Consider the following 14,776-nt stretch of genomic DNA (forward strand, 5'->3'; position numbering starts at 1 on the left):
ATGGACAAAGGAGCCTGGTGGGCTATAGTCCATGGGGTTGCAAAGAGTCAGACGTGACTGAACAACTAACATTTGGACACAGGAGATCATAGCCACATGGAAGACCAGAGTCTTCGTAACAACACACTGTTGAGAGCTTAAGGTAGCCAGCTGCCGTGAGCCTAGCTTGGAACACAGCCCACCTTGAGTTCCTGTTTGAGGTCTCCAGCTTCAGATGGACAGTTTTCTTTCTGGGGTGCCCAGTACCCTGACTAGTGCAGTATATCCAAAGAAACATTTGCTGCTTTCTTCCTATCTTTGCATTTGGGATTTCTGCTACTGAGAGATTACACGAAACCTATCTTCTTTTGTATATATCACATAGCTGAATCAGTTTCTAAATATAAGCTCTGATCACTTGTTAATTTGTGGAATTATATGTCCTAATCCTGCTAACAATTAGAAAAAAATTCATATGAAAGAAAAAGTTTTAAATGTATCCAAACTCAGATAATTTGTCTTAAGGAATAAGGTAAAATGAAGGGTCTCAATACTGTTGGCTTAAAATCTTCTGAGTCTCAATAATTCTTGTGTTCAAATTGAATGAATGGTTTATATTAGGAAGGGAAAAGTTTACAGTGGGTAGTGAAGCTTGTCAAAAGTCTTGGAAATGTGGTAAAAATGGTAAAGTGGGGCTTATTGGTATAAAGTTTTTACATTAATAGCAGTTTCAAATGTCACTGAAACAAATGATTTGTGTGAGCAGGATAAAACCATCTCGGGTGCCTCATTAAGACCAGTGCAGCACCTCCTCAGCTGAACTAAAAACCATTTTACCACCTATTTTATAGGTTCATTTAAATGATTTTCAACCTTTCAGGGAAATTGTTTTGCTTTAGAAAATAAGAAAGTCTGAAAACATTTCAATGAATCACTAGCAATCTTGGTTCAAAGTATCATACACATTTTTTATAAATAAAACATGCCCACAGGCAATTTGTATATACAACTATATATATAAATATATGTGTGCTATATTTGCATATATATGTAAGTTTAATTAGCTTTACGGTGAAATTAAGGGAAAATAATAAAATATCATTACTTATGTAAAAGTGTCCTTCAGTTAGTGTTGTTTCAAACAAAATTAAGTATCTTCTTCAACATTTAAAGACCCCCATATTATTCAAATAGAATAATTGTTTCTCTCCCAACCAAAATGATTTGTATAATAGAAATTTCATTCATATTAGTCCTGTGTTTTGTCTCCTTTTCCTGAGTCAGTGGGACATCCAAAAGGAGAAAGTGCAAAATCACTGCCTCCAACCCCCTCCCAATACATAGATGCTCTCATGATAGAGACATGATACAAAGACCAGAAGAGAGAATCATCAGAACCCTGAACAGGCAGGATGGGGAAGAAATTGGTTTGAAATCACTCCTTCTCTTGCACAAGTGTGTTGCTCCTTGGGAGTTACTGAAGTTGGGACCAAAGTATGTTTTCCTGTACTCTGTGCCTGGCTGAGTACACCTTGGGGCCATCCAGTGACTGAAAAAATACAGCTAATTGATGCTGTCATCACCTGACTTTAGGATCTCAGCACATAGATCTCTACCAGTCATCTATATTGGAGATTTTGATCTCTAATGGTTTGTTTCTTTTATTTAAAAAAACACCTGTATTCCCTATAGTGCTAGGAAAGTTTATAGATAAAATCTCAAATTATTTAGCCATATCCCCTGGAGAAGGAAATGGCAACCCACTCCAGTACTCCTGCCTGGAAAATTCCATGGACTGAGGAGCCTGGTAGGCTACAGTCCGTGCGGTCGCAAAGAGTTGGACACAACTGAGGGACTTCACTTTCAAGGTGTTTTGGATTTGTGTTTTTCTATTTAATAAAAGGTAGAAGCTTTCAGAGCGGGGAATGTCAAATTCACATTGTATATGTTGACCCTCTTGGCACTATCAGAGGCTCTGTCTTTTATATTCTAGGATATAAGCTTTAAGAGCCACCTTGCTTGGGTCTACAGCTTGGCCATGCCAGGCCCTGGCATAGGATTTTACTTCTCTAAGCTTAAGTTTTCTCCTTTGTAAAATAAAGAGAATATTAGTAACTATCTCAGAATTGGAGCAAACATTAAAGAGGATTATGGATGTAAGGTGTTAAGTGTTTTTCCTGGTAGTTATTGAGCACTCAAAAAAGTTCTTATGAAGATTACATAGACACTTTGCTCTTCACTCCCTGACAATTCTCTGTATCCATTCTTGTCTACTTTAAAATCCACTAAGACTGGCATTCCATTCATTATGTGTAAGAGAAGATAAGATAGTAGGCTTTACTTGAACCTTCCCTGGGAGCTCAGTGTAAAAAAATCTGCCTGCAATGCAGAAGACCAGGGTGTGATCCCTGGGTTGGGAAGATACCCTGGAGGAGAGCATGGCAACCCAGTCCAGTACTCTTGTCCAGAGAATTCCATGGACAGAGGAGCCTGGCAGGCTGCAGTCCATGGGATCGCAAAGCACTGGACATGACTGAAGTGACTAAGCAACAGCAGCAGGTTTTATTTAAAGATAATATTGAAATACCGGAAAACATGTGATGGTTAGTTCTCCAATCAAGGGATTCGTAAAGATTTCCTACTTTTTCCCAGAACATTCTGTAACTACAATATCTGTATTCATAATCTAGTAATAGCTCCTTGTTAAATTATCTTTATGTAATATTTTTGCTTATGATTTGAACTGAATGCTTGAGACAGCCATATGTCTGACATAGCATGTCTAGAAATTAATATGACTGGAGCTGAACTTGGACATCCCAATGTGGTTATGTTTCTTAAACCTGTTCAGTTGGAATTGCCACCAATGAGCCATACCACCTCCATCTTAAAGAGCTGTTTCTCTGGAAATTTCCCAGCCTCCTTCCCTGCTAAATAAATTAATAACGGGGGAATTTCCTAATAGTCTATTTGTTAGGACTTGGTGCTTTCTCTCTCTGTGGAGTTGGGTTCAATACCTGGTTGGGGAACTAGGATCCTGCAAGCTGTGTGGTGTGCCTGAAAAATAAAAAATACAAACAATGAAAGAAAGAAGGAGAGAAGGGAAGGAAGAAAGAAATTTGTACAAATGGAATGTAAGTGTAAGGAATATGTGTGATTTCCAGGATGAGCTGAGAAGAAGCAAGTGGACAATTTCTCCCTTCTTTTCTCTGTCAACTTGATACAGAAGACCTGGGCTGAAAAGTTGCCAGTGTGCAAGGTAAAAGAGGCTATATCCTTGAATTGTTCCATGGAAAGCTATCCACTGAGCAGGAATGCTTGCATTGGTGGGCTGTGTAGCAATGGATAAATTTCTCTTGTGCTGAGCCTCTGAGATTTGTTTGTTTGTTTTTTACACCACTTCATGAATCTGTAACTAATACAAAGAGTAGTACAATTATCCCAATGACTTGCTGCTGTTTCAGATATTTTCAGGCTTTTTTTTTTTTTTTTTTTTTTGAGATTTCCTATCAGAGTTCCTCATTGGCAAATGTTCTAGCTCATTTTTTAGACACGACCAAAAGCCATCCATTGTCTTGATTTAGGAAATCTAGGTGTAGAAATTCTCAACGTATTATTGGAAATAATGCTCATGTCATTATCCCAGAAAACAAGCCCCTTAATATTGTAACTTCTTAGTATTTTTAAAGCTTTACTGACTTAGTTCGACTGTGCTGGATCTTTGTTACTGCATGAAGCTTTCTCTAGTTGCAGCGAGTGGGGGCTACTCTACAGCTGTGGGGTCAGGCTTCTGATTTGCAGTGTCTTCTCCTTGTGGAATGCAGGCTCTAGGCACATAGGCTTCAGTAGTTCTAGCACGCAGGCTCAGTAGTCGCGGTGCTTGTGGAGTCCTCCTGGATCAGCAATCAAACCCATGTTCCCTGCATTGGCAGGTGGATTCCTAACCACAGGACTCCCAGGAGAGTTCTTCAGTATTTTAGTATGACAGAATCACACCAAGAGCCACATAACAGAGCTTCTTTGTATCATGTTGGAAAGTCTTACCCTGTTGAACCACACTCCTCTTCAGTAGACCTGGTTTCTTATTTTTAGCTCTACTTAATTTTTTTCTGAGGTATAATTCCAAAAAGCGAGAGGATGATGAACTGTGGGAGTATAGACACATATTTTATAAAAGGCTTGAAATTCATAAAAATAAGTGACAGGATACATGTTGCATGGTAAGTAAAATATCCATATGGCAATGTTATCCAACATCACATTTTGTTGCAATGCATGATGGTATTATTTCTTAGATATATCCAAATTATTCTCTGTAAAAATAGCTTTATTTAAAATTCCAAAACTATCTTTCAGTGAGCTAGCTCACATAATCGGATGAATAATATTGGGATATGGGTCATGTAATATTTATACCTACCGGCATGTTATCAGCAAGCCCAAAACAGCTGGAAAGCAAAGTTTAAAGGATTCCTGATATGACTGAATAGGTTTCTGGAGCAGGACTTGTTTGCAGTAAAATTGTGAGGAAAAAAAATTGTATCTTGCTCCTCTTTTCAAGTTTCTGCATTGCTACTGTCTTCTCCATGGTTATCCTTAGAGCTGCAGACCCTGAATCACAACTTGACCTTGAGTGTGTGGAGACCCACACAAATATTTTTTAAGACCCGTATCTATATAAACAATTTGATTTTAAAATATAGCGTATATTCAAGATGAGCTTGGAGCATCTTGCAGTGGCAAGTTAGAAAGCACATCAGCACACCTGTCAATATTTCCCAGTGCCCAGGTACCATTTTTTCAGGCTCAAGAAACATTCCTTCTTTTTCATCAGTATCAAATGCACCATTCTTGACTAATTTCATCTTTTCCTCTGAGACAGAGTTAGTAATGATGTTTTTACCCATAGTGTTATGGCTTCTTAGAATCTGTTTTTATTGAAACACAGATTTCTTTGCCTTTGCAATTTCTGAGTACTATTTACTCATGAGTGCATCATTCATTGTGCCACTTTTCAATACTGACTTCTAATGCCTTAAAAGTTGTTGAGGACAATCTCAAATAAAAGTCTTACAGAGTATCTTATAGATGAACAATTAATTTTCTAGACATGCTGATTTGATTTAAACTTTATCGTGTGGAAGTTGACAGACACGTCTTCTGGTCATGTCTTGCCTTGGACTCTCTAGGCTGTCATTACCATATCCTTAGGACATAATCACTTTCTGTATTGACTGCACTTCTGCCTCCATGACCACTAGCGGGGGTGAAGACTCAGTGGCCCCTTGGACAGAATGCGAAAGGCCTTCCCATTTGCCCAAGAAGTGTCCTTTCCTCACCCAGGGTGATTAAAGACCAGTTTAGGAAAGCACGATGACACCATATTGGTCAAAGACCAAAGAAGACGTAGATAGATTAAATGGGCCAGCTGATGTTAGGAAGCCTTAGTTTCAGAATCCCTCAGAGGAAATATGTGGCCATATATCCATTCCATGGCGTCTTCCTCAGTCATGGCAGAGAGTCTGTGGAGGAAATTGCTGAGACTTCCCTAGGTGAGTTTAAGCCCGTTGCGGCAAGGGAAGCTCTGTTGCCAAAAGGAAATCCCACCTGGGTTCCTGTGTGCTACTCCCCTCTCTGCGCGCAGGCGTTGGGATCAGACGCAGCCCTGTGGGTGGAACATGGCGGCTGGGGGCGGGCCCTGTGGGTGGAACATGGCGGCTGGGGGCGGGCCCTGTGGGTGGAACATGGCGGCTGGGGGCGGGCCCTCTGAGTGGAACATGGCGGCTGGGGCGGGCCCTGTGGGTGGAACATGGCGGCTGGGGGCGGGCCCTGTGGGAGGACCTGGGGGAGAGCTTCCGCAGTCCGGAGTCCAAAGCTTGCCCAGCGTCCTGAGTGAGAGCCGCTCCAGAGTAGCGCGGTGGTGCCACTCTGGCAGCTCAGTCTCACATAACCTCCCAAGGAAATCACTCATCAGCCTGCTGGAACGAACGAGCAGCTCACCCTCCTAGGCTGGGACTCATCCCCAAGGACCCTGGGATGATGGTAGGAGCACAGATCAGACCCAGGGGTCATGTCGAAGATTCCAGAGTTGGAGGTGAAAGGTCGGGTGTGTTGAGTCCTGCCCTGAAAAAGTGCCGCAGACAGGTTCCGGAGGCTGGCTAAACTTCCGGGGACCGACCCCCCCCCTGCAGCCTGGTACTACCAGGAACGGACACAGAGCCCTTGGACACCCACCACCGCTGTAGCCCGCGCTTTCTTCCTTATATAGAAGGACCTGACCTGGACGCCTGGCCTTGATATAAAACCTCTCCCCACCTCTCCTTCCTCGCAGACTCCCTTTGTCTCCTCACTCACCCGCCCCTCCCCGGGAGTTCTGCCCGAGAGCGACCGCCCAATAAAGGCCTTCACCACTGGTCCTTAGAGGTGGCTCTTTCTTCCCGCGGCGTTTTCTAACATCTGGCGCCCAAACGTGGGGCCGAGGTGAGAGCCCTCCGGCAGTCGCCGTTGAGGCCCCCTCGAGCTCCACCGCCGCGGTAGCCCCGGACCCAGGCGACAGACCAACCCCCCGGACGGCAGGATACGGGGTAAGTCCCTTCGGCTTTGGGGCCTGCCCTCCCTGGCGACCACCTCCTAGGGCCCCGTAATGGGTGCGCACTTACTGGGCCCTCCCGGTCACCAGCTGGTGGGGAGACGTCCCCAGCGGCTGAGTAGACCTCCGGCTCCGGCCTCCGGCTTCGGCCTTCCAGTCACCAGTTCGTGAGGGAGACGTCCCAAACAACTGAGTAGACCTCCGGCTCCAGCCTTCCCGGGCCCCTGCAGTCGTGAAGAAGACGTTCTCCACGACTACACGGACCTCCGGCTCCCCTTGACTCGTCCGAAGACGTTCGGACGGCGGGGGTTGCCTCCACGCCCTGTGGTCGCCATGGGATCGACAGCCTCCAAACCCGATCCCCAATACTCCACCCCCTTAGAGTGCCTGCTGGCTAACCTGCGGACCCTAAGACTAAAAGGATATATCCGCCCCAAGCAGCTCACCTTTCTGTGTTCACAGGCCTGGCCTCAATATTCCCTAGATAATGGCTCACAATGGCCAGCCGCAGGGACATTAGACTTTAACGTCCTCCGTGATTTAGATAATTACTGCCGGAGAACGGGAAAATGGTCTGAGGTCCCCTATGTCCAGGCCTTTTGGACGTTGCGCTCTCGCCCCACCCTGAGCACCACCTGCGCTCCTAGCCAGATCCTACTCACCATGGCCCCCCCCCCCCCCTAATTGGAACTACCAGGAAGGGGGTGGCGGCCAGCTGCGGGTACGCTATATGATAGAGTGCATTCTCGATGGGATGGAAACATCCTCTCATAAGGTTGTAAACCTCCTCAGACTAGATGAGGTGACTCAGGGGCCCGACGAAAACCCAGCCATGTTTCTTAATCGGCTGACTGAGGCCCTTGTTCAATACACTAGACTGTCCCCTGAGTCCCCCATTGGGGCAGCTACCTTGGCCAATCGTTTTATCTCCCAATCCGCACCTGACATCCGAAAAAAGCTGGCCAAGGCTGAGGACGGCCCTCAGACCCCTATTCGAGACCTGGTAAAAATGGCCTTTAAGGTTTACAATGCTCGTGAAGAAACTGCTGAGGCCAGTCGAAAGGCAAGGCTCAAGCAAAAGGCCGAATTTCAGGCGAGCCTCCTAAACCAGCAAACCCAGGCCTTGGTAGCGGCCCTGCGGCCGGCGGCGGGCTCGGGGCCCCGAAACCCCCCTCCGGGGGCCTGCTTCAAGTGCAGCCAAGAAGGACACTGGGCCAAGATGTGCCCCAATCCGCGGCCTCCTTCCAAGCCGTGCCTGTTGTGCAAACAGCGAGGACACTGGGCTAGCGACTGTCCCCAGGCCTCTCGGGCCCCGACCTCTAGGGGCCGGAGACCAGAGCGCCCCAGGGAGACTTCCTGCCCTCCTCCGGCCTTAGAGCTGCTGAGCTTCGACGATGACTGACGCCGCCCAGACTCGGGAACCCCGATAACCCAAGCCGAGCCCAGGGTAACGCTCCAGGTAGCGGGTAAGTCTATCAACTTTCTAGTTGATACGGGGGCTACTTATTCGGTCCTTCCCTCTTTCGGGGGCACTTTACGTCCTTCCCAGGTTTCGGTTATGGGCATTGACGGCCAACCCTCGTGTCCGCTCCAGACCCAACCACTATCCTGTCAATTAGATTCCTGCCTATTTACCCATTCCTTTCTGGTCATCCCCTCCTGCCCTACTCCTCTCTTGGGGAGAGATATTCTCGCTAAGCTAAAGGCCACTCTTCACCTAACTCCAGAATCGGCTCCCACGTCAGGGGCCTTCCTGATGCTACTTGTTGACCCTCCAACCTCTTCTGTTAATCCTGAGGTCTGGGACACCCGAGTCCCGGTGGTGGCCCGGCACCACCCTCCAGTTCTCATCCGGCTAAGGGACCCCACCTGTTTCCCAGCCCGGCCCCAGTTTCCTCTGTCTACCCATAACCTCAGGGGGCTAAAGCCCATCATCGACCGCCTCATGGGACAGGGTCTCCTGATCCCCACGACCTCCCCCTGTGACACGCCCATCCTCCCTGTTCGAAAGGCTTCAGGAGACTACCGGCTAGTGCAGGATCTCCGCCTGATCAATGCGGCGGTGGTCCCTGCCCATCCACTTGTTCCTAACCCCTACACCCGCCTTTCTTCCATACCTCCCGAAACCTCTCACTTCACCGTTATTGACCTCAAAGATGCCTTTTTTACCATCCCACTGCACCCCGACTGCCAATTCCTCTTTGCTTTCACCTGGACTGACCCCGACACCCAGCTGACCACACAACTCACATGGACCGTACTCCCTCAGGGGTTCAGAGACAGTCCCCATTACTTTGGGCAGGCTCTGTCCCGGGACCTGGCCAAATGCTCGCTCCGTCCTAGCACCCTTCTCCAATACGTAGACGACTTGCTCCTCTGCAGCCCCTCAGAAGAGACCTCCCGATGACATTCTGCGACTCTTCTTAATTTCCTCGGTTCTCAGGGCTACAGAGCCTCACAATCCAAAGCTCAACTGACTCAGACTTCTGTTGTCTATCTAGGCCTCCAAATCACCCCTACCACTAAGGCCCTGACAGCAGATCGGTGTAGCCTCCTCAGGTCCCTCTGCCCTCCGGCCAACGGAGACCAGATATTGTCCTTCTTGGGACTGACGGGATTCTTCCGACACTGGGTCCCAAATTACGCCACTCTGGCCAAACCCCTATATGCCGCCGCTAAAGAGACTCCCACGGGACCGCTGTCTTCCCCCACCGAAGTGGCTCAGGCCTTCCACGCTTTACGCTCAACCCTATTGGCTGCACCCCCTCTCTTTTTTCCCAATCCCAACTGTCCCCACCATTTATACACTGATGAAAAGGGAGGGATAGCCTTTGGAGCCTTGGTGCAGCCGATTGGCCCTGAACTGCTGCCTATTGCTTACATATCCAAACAACTTGACCCCACAGCCAGGGGATGGTTCCCCTGCCTGCGGGCACTAGCAGCAGCGACAACATTGTACGCTGATGCTAAAAAGCTGATTCATGGTCAGCCCCTGACCATCTTCTCACCTCATCGTCTTGGTGATCTTCTAGCCTCTAGATTTCTATCTGACCTCAGCGAATCCAGGCTCCAGCAGTTTCACCTGGTATTTTTGGACAATCCGCAAGTTTCCGTGGGTCGCTCTCCACAATTAAACCCGCTTTCCTCATTGCCCTCCCTCCCCCTTTCCTCAAACCCCCCAGCCCACTCATGCCCAGAGGTCCTTGAGTCCCTTATGCAACCACCTCACAACCTGTTTTCCGAACCTCTACCAGATCCAGAGCTAACTTTGTTCGTCGATGGGAGCTCAAAGCGAGATCCCGACGGGAACCGAAGGGCGGCTTATGCTGTGGTAACCACCCGAGAAGTCCTGGAGGCTCAGCCCCTGCCAGCCGGGACGACCTCTCAGAAGGCTGAACTAACAGCCCTAACTAGAGCCTTACATTTAGCAAAAGGAAAAAGGGCCAATATTTACACAGACTCCAAATATGCCTTCTTGATTGCCCATTCTCACGCGGCAATCTGGAAAGAGCGGGGCTTCCTGACCACTAAAGGATCCCCCATCTGTAATGCCCCCCACATTACTCGACTGTTAGATGCCTTATCCCTGCCCAAAGAGGTCGCTATCATACACTGCAAGGGACACCGAAATACTCAAGATGCTGTCGCTCTGGGTAATAATATGGCAGACCAAGTGGCTCGACAAATCACCTTACAACAAGCCCCGAGCCCTTGCTGACTTTAAAATCCACCCTCAATCCAGATTATTCCAGCAAAGAAGCCAGAGCCTTGCTGGCACAGGAAGGGGCTCAGAGGCACTCGTCGGGATGGATATTACTCCATAATAAACCGGTGCTTCCCGAGCGCCAGGCTAAGGCCATAATATCCCAAATCCATAATACCCTCCACATCGGACCAAGGGCTCTCTTTTCCTTTCTCAGCCCTGTCTTTTCTCCCCTACATCTCAGACAGACCATATATGCTGCCCACCGCTCCTGCCTAACGTGTGCTTCCACCTCTCCTCAAGGAGGACTCCAACCCCCACAAGAGACTCACCAGCTAAGGGGACATATGCCCGGGCAGGATTGGCAGATAGACTTCACCCACATGCCCAGACATCGAACCTACCGCTATCTGCTGGTCTTAGTAGACACCTTTTCAGGATGGGTCGAGGCCTTCCCCACGGCCCGAGAGACGGCAGCGGCGGTGGCAGAGGTCTTGACGACCCATCTCATTCCCAGATTTGGGTTGCCAAACTCTCTCCAGTCTGACAATGGGCCTGCATTCATCTCACAAATCTCCCAGCAGGTGGCTATGGCCCTGGGCATCGACTGGCATCTCCACATTCCCTATCGGCCCCAATCGTCAGGCAAGGTAGAGCGGGTGAACGGCATCATCAAGACGCATCTGACCAAGCTCGCCTCAGAACTGCGGCTGTCTTGGGTCGACCTCCTCCCTCTGGCGCTCACTCGCATTCGCACCACACCACACTCCAAAACAGGTTTGACCCCTTTTGAACTGCTCTACGGCAGGCCCTACCTCCTGACTCACCTCCCAGAGGGAGAGGCTCCCCCACTCGCGGGATACCTCCCCCTCTTCTCCCTCTTACGATCCTTGCTGAGAGAACACGCAGACCGGGTCCTGCCACAACCGACGGACGACGAAGGGTCGGCTCAGCCTCTGGCCCCGGGAGATCAGGTACTGCTAAAAGCCTTAAATCCCCGCCCGCTACAACCTCGCTGGACGGGGCCCCATACTGTAATCCTCACCACCCCCACGGCAGCCAAACTTCTGGGACACGAGCCCTGGTATCACCTAACCCGGCTCAAACGAGCTCCCCTGGGTCTCCCGGAGACAGGGGTGGCCGCAGCCCAGGCCCCTCCTCCCAATTACTCCTACCGCTCCACCCTCACGGGGCCGACCAAACTGACTATCACCCGAACCCCTCTGTCGTCGATCCCAAAATAATTGAGAGACCACCTCCCGATATCCGATGCTGACCTGGCATCACCCGCTGTGGCTGCTAACAGTCACAACTCTGGCCATAATTTTTGCCATTGGATTAGCGGCCGCGGCCCCCCGCAATTGGTCCTCCACTCTTCGACTGTCCCTGGCCCTCACATATCTAGCCATCTGCTTCCTACTCCTGGGGTGCTATTCCCTTGGGACACCCTGACCTGGTTACCAACTCCATCCATACGAGACTCACAAGGCTGGTTGTCCGCCATACCCCTTCACCCATACCTCAAAACAATGCGGGGCTCTCTGCTCTGGGTTACTCTGGGGGTATTGGGGGTCCTGCAAAAAGGGGGGCACACCAACCAAAACCCCCACCAGCCTTTTCAAGTCACCTGGATCTTAAAAAATGGAGAGACCTACGAAGAGCTAAACCAGACCACAGCCACCCAACCAAAAGATAAGTGGTGGCTGGACCTATACTTTAACCTTACAAAGTTAATCGAACAATCAGGATACTCCAAGTGTAGGGTCAGGTCCCTCGGGTTTTATGCCTGCCCGGGACACCAGCGGGGAGACATAAAGACCTGTGGGGGAATGGTGAGCCGCTACTGTAAATCCTGGGGCTGTGTCACTTCCAACGATGGGTACTGGAAGTGGTCGGTGACCAAGCCAGATCTGATCAATATGTCCTTCACCGGCCCTCTCCCGAAATCAGGTTGGCAGGGGCAACCCTCCAACCAAGGGCAATGTAGCGACCAGGTCCGATTATCATTTACACAGCAGGGACGGACTGAAAATAGATGGATTTCCGGGCTGTCCTGGGGGGTAGTGATATATGATACCTATGGCACGGGAAGCAATAGCGCAACGTTATATGTCCAGCAAGTCCTGCAACCCGCCCAGACCCCTGCTGTGGGGCCCAACCAAGTTATTTCACCCCCCAGCCCCTCACCACAAGGGACAGATGCCACGAAGGTTGTGACCTCACCTGCCCCTACCCCCTCTCTTCAGCTAACCCGGACAGACCCACTGGAAACCCAAGAACCCCTGTGGGACTTGATCAAAGAAACCTACGGGGCCCTCAACCACTCCAATCCTAATGCAACCCAATCCTGCTGGCTTTGTTACACCTCACACCCACCTTACTACGAAGCTGTGGGCTTAAATGCCACCTACAACTTATCCTCTCTCTCCAACCCACCGCAGTGTTCTTGGGGAGATCGCAAGGTGGGCCTTACCATAAAAGAAGTATGGGGTTCGGGGACCTGCTTGGGCACGATTCCTACGGATAAACAAACCCTATGCGCCCAGACTGACAATGACACCAGTTTCATCAATAAGACATACGTCATACCCGAAATCGGGGGGTGGTGGGTATGCTCACAGACTGGGCTGACGCCCTGTCTCCATTTGGCTGTCTTTGACCAGAGCAGGGAATTCTGTGTCATGGTAGTGGTAGTACCCAAAATTACATACCACCCAGAAGAGGTCCTCTACAACTTTTGGGACCGAGACACCCCAGCTCCTAGGCGTAAGAGGGAGCCCGTTACGGCTATTACCCTAGCAACGCTGTTCGCCCTGGGGGCAGCCGGAACGGGTACGGGCATTGCTTCCCTCACCACGCAACATCAGGGCCTGATCACCCTGAGAGTCGCCATTGATGAAGACATTACATGAATAGAAAAGTCTATGATGGCCTTAGAAAAATCCCTAACCTCTTTGTCAGAAGTGGTGTTACAAAACAGACGAGGCCTAGACCTGATCTTTTTACAACAAGGGGGCCTCTGTGCAGCCCTCAAGGAAGAGTGTTGCTTTTACGCAGACCATACAGGGGTAGTAAGAGAATCCATGGCCAAGGTAAGAGAAGGACTAGAGCGCAGAAAGAGGGAACGGGAAGCCCAGCAAGGTTGGTTCGGATCATGGTTCCAAAACTCCCCCTGGCTGTCCACCCTGCTCTCGACCTTAATGGGACCACTTATAATCCTCTTGTTGCTCTTAACTTTCGGGCCCTGTCTCTTAAATAGGCTCTTGGCCTTTATCAAACAACGGCTCAACACGGTCCAGCTGATGGTGTTGCGACAGCAGTACCAAGGGCTTCCAACAAACATTCCGTGACAAAATTAGCGGCAGACGCTCCCTGCCATCCCGGCCACACCCTACCCCTCGCCGCCCCCGTTCAGCAGGAAGAAGCCAGAGAGAACCGGCGCCCCTTGTCCTATAGCAAAAAGGCCGGGATGAAAGGTCGGGTGTGTTGAGTCCTGCCCTGAAAAAGTGCCGCAGACAGGTTCCGGAGGCTGGCTAAACTTCCGGGGACCGACCCCCCCCTGCAGCCTGGTACTACCAGGAACGGACACAGAGCCCTTGGACACCCACCACCGCTGTAGCCCGCGCTTTCTTCCTTATATAGAAGGACCTGACCTGGACGCCTGGCCTTGATATAAAACCTCTCCCCACCTCTCCTTCCTCGCAGACTCCCTTTGTCTCCTCACTCACCCGCCCCTCCCCGGGAGTTCTGCCCGAGAGCGACCGCCCAATAAAGGCCTTCACCACTGGTCCTTAGAGGTGGCTCTTTCTTCCCGCGGCGTTTTCTAACAGGAGGGAGAGGACCAGAGGGACTTGTGAATGAGAAAAGTAGGGATTGAGTTGGTTCCAAGCCACTGGAAAAATAGAAATACGTGATTTCCGCAAAGATGCTCCAAAGTTTGAGACTGGGGACATGGGGCAGACTTCTGCTTGTCGGCGCTAAGAGCGACACTGCTGGTCCTCAGTTTAAGAGATGGGCGGTGCACCCATGCTGACCCTAGACCTCCAGCTCCCACCAGAATAATGCAGGAGCAGATTGCAAAGCAGCATTCAAACTCCTTTCCTGCGCTGCTGTAGTGTTGGGGGTAGAGATGAAAAACGTTTTTGGCACTTAAAGAAAGTGTATCTATCCTTCATTCTATTCCTTCAGGTCCTCTGATATCTGATAACTAATTGGCAGAACTAACTCAGCCAAAGTTGTTAATCCTGATAATATCTTAATTCCAGATAATACACTTTTATCTAAGGAGATTTTATTTTTTTATGCCTAACACCAAGTTGTAACTCTGACTACACTTGTTGAAATGTGTAGATTCACAATTAACTGGCCACAGAGCACTGTTGAGCTCTAGCTGCTGATAGAGGATTATCATTTTAAATTTACCCTACTGAATACATTTAAAACCTCAAATAAGAGAAGCAATATTTATTTAGGACTTTGGGGGCTGGGGGAGGAGGAGAATGATC

At 49.5% G+C, this 14,776-nt stretch overlaps 1 protein-coding gene across 1 annotated transcript; it reads left to right on the plus strand.

The window, feature by feature from the left end:
- Positions 1-7,915: 7,915 nt before the first annotated feature.
- LOC136166477 (uncharacterized) lies at positions 7,916-14,032 on the plus strand. The gene is made up of 3 exons (XM_065932751.1): positions 7,916-8,034; positions 10,853-11,245; positions 13,531-14,032. Exons 2-3 carry the CDS (start codon positions 10,862-10,864, stop codon positions 13,759-13,761), a joined length of 615 nt encoding a protein of 204 aa, XP_065788823.1. The 5' UTR covers positions 7,916-8,034; positions 10,853-10,861; the 3' UTR covers positions 13,762-14,032.
- Positions 14,033-14,776: the final 744 nt, after the last annotated feature.

The sequence above is a fragment of the Muntiacus reevesi genome, chromosome 4, assembly GCF_963930625.1.
Source record: "Muntiacus reevesi chromosome 4, mMunRee1.1, whole genome shotgun sequence".
Taxonomy (NCBI): domain Eukaryota; kingdom Metazoa; phylum Chordata; class Mammalia; order Artiodactyla; family Cervidae; genus Muntiacus; species Muntiacus reevesi.

Bases quoted from the DNA above. Each gene is read 5' to 3' on its own strand.
- LOC136166477 (XM_065932751.1), top strand. From the start codon at position 10,862: ATGGCCCTGGGCATCGACTGGCATCTCCACATTCCCTATCGGCCCCAA. The intron at 11,246-13,530 runs GTACTGCTAAAA...TCTCTTAAATAG, and splicing joins CTCTGGCCCCGGGAGATCAG to GCTCTTGGCCTTTATCAAAC.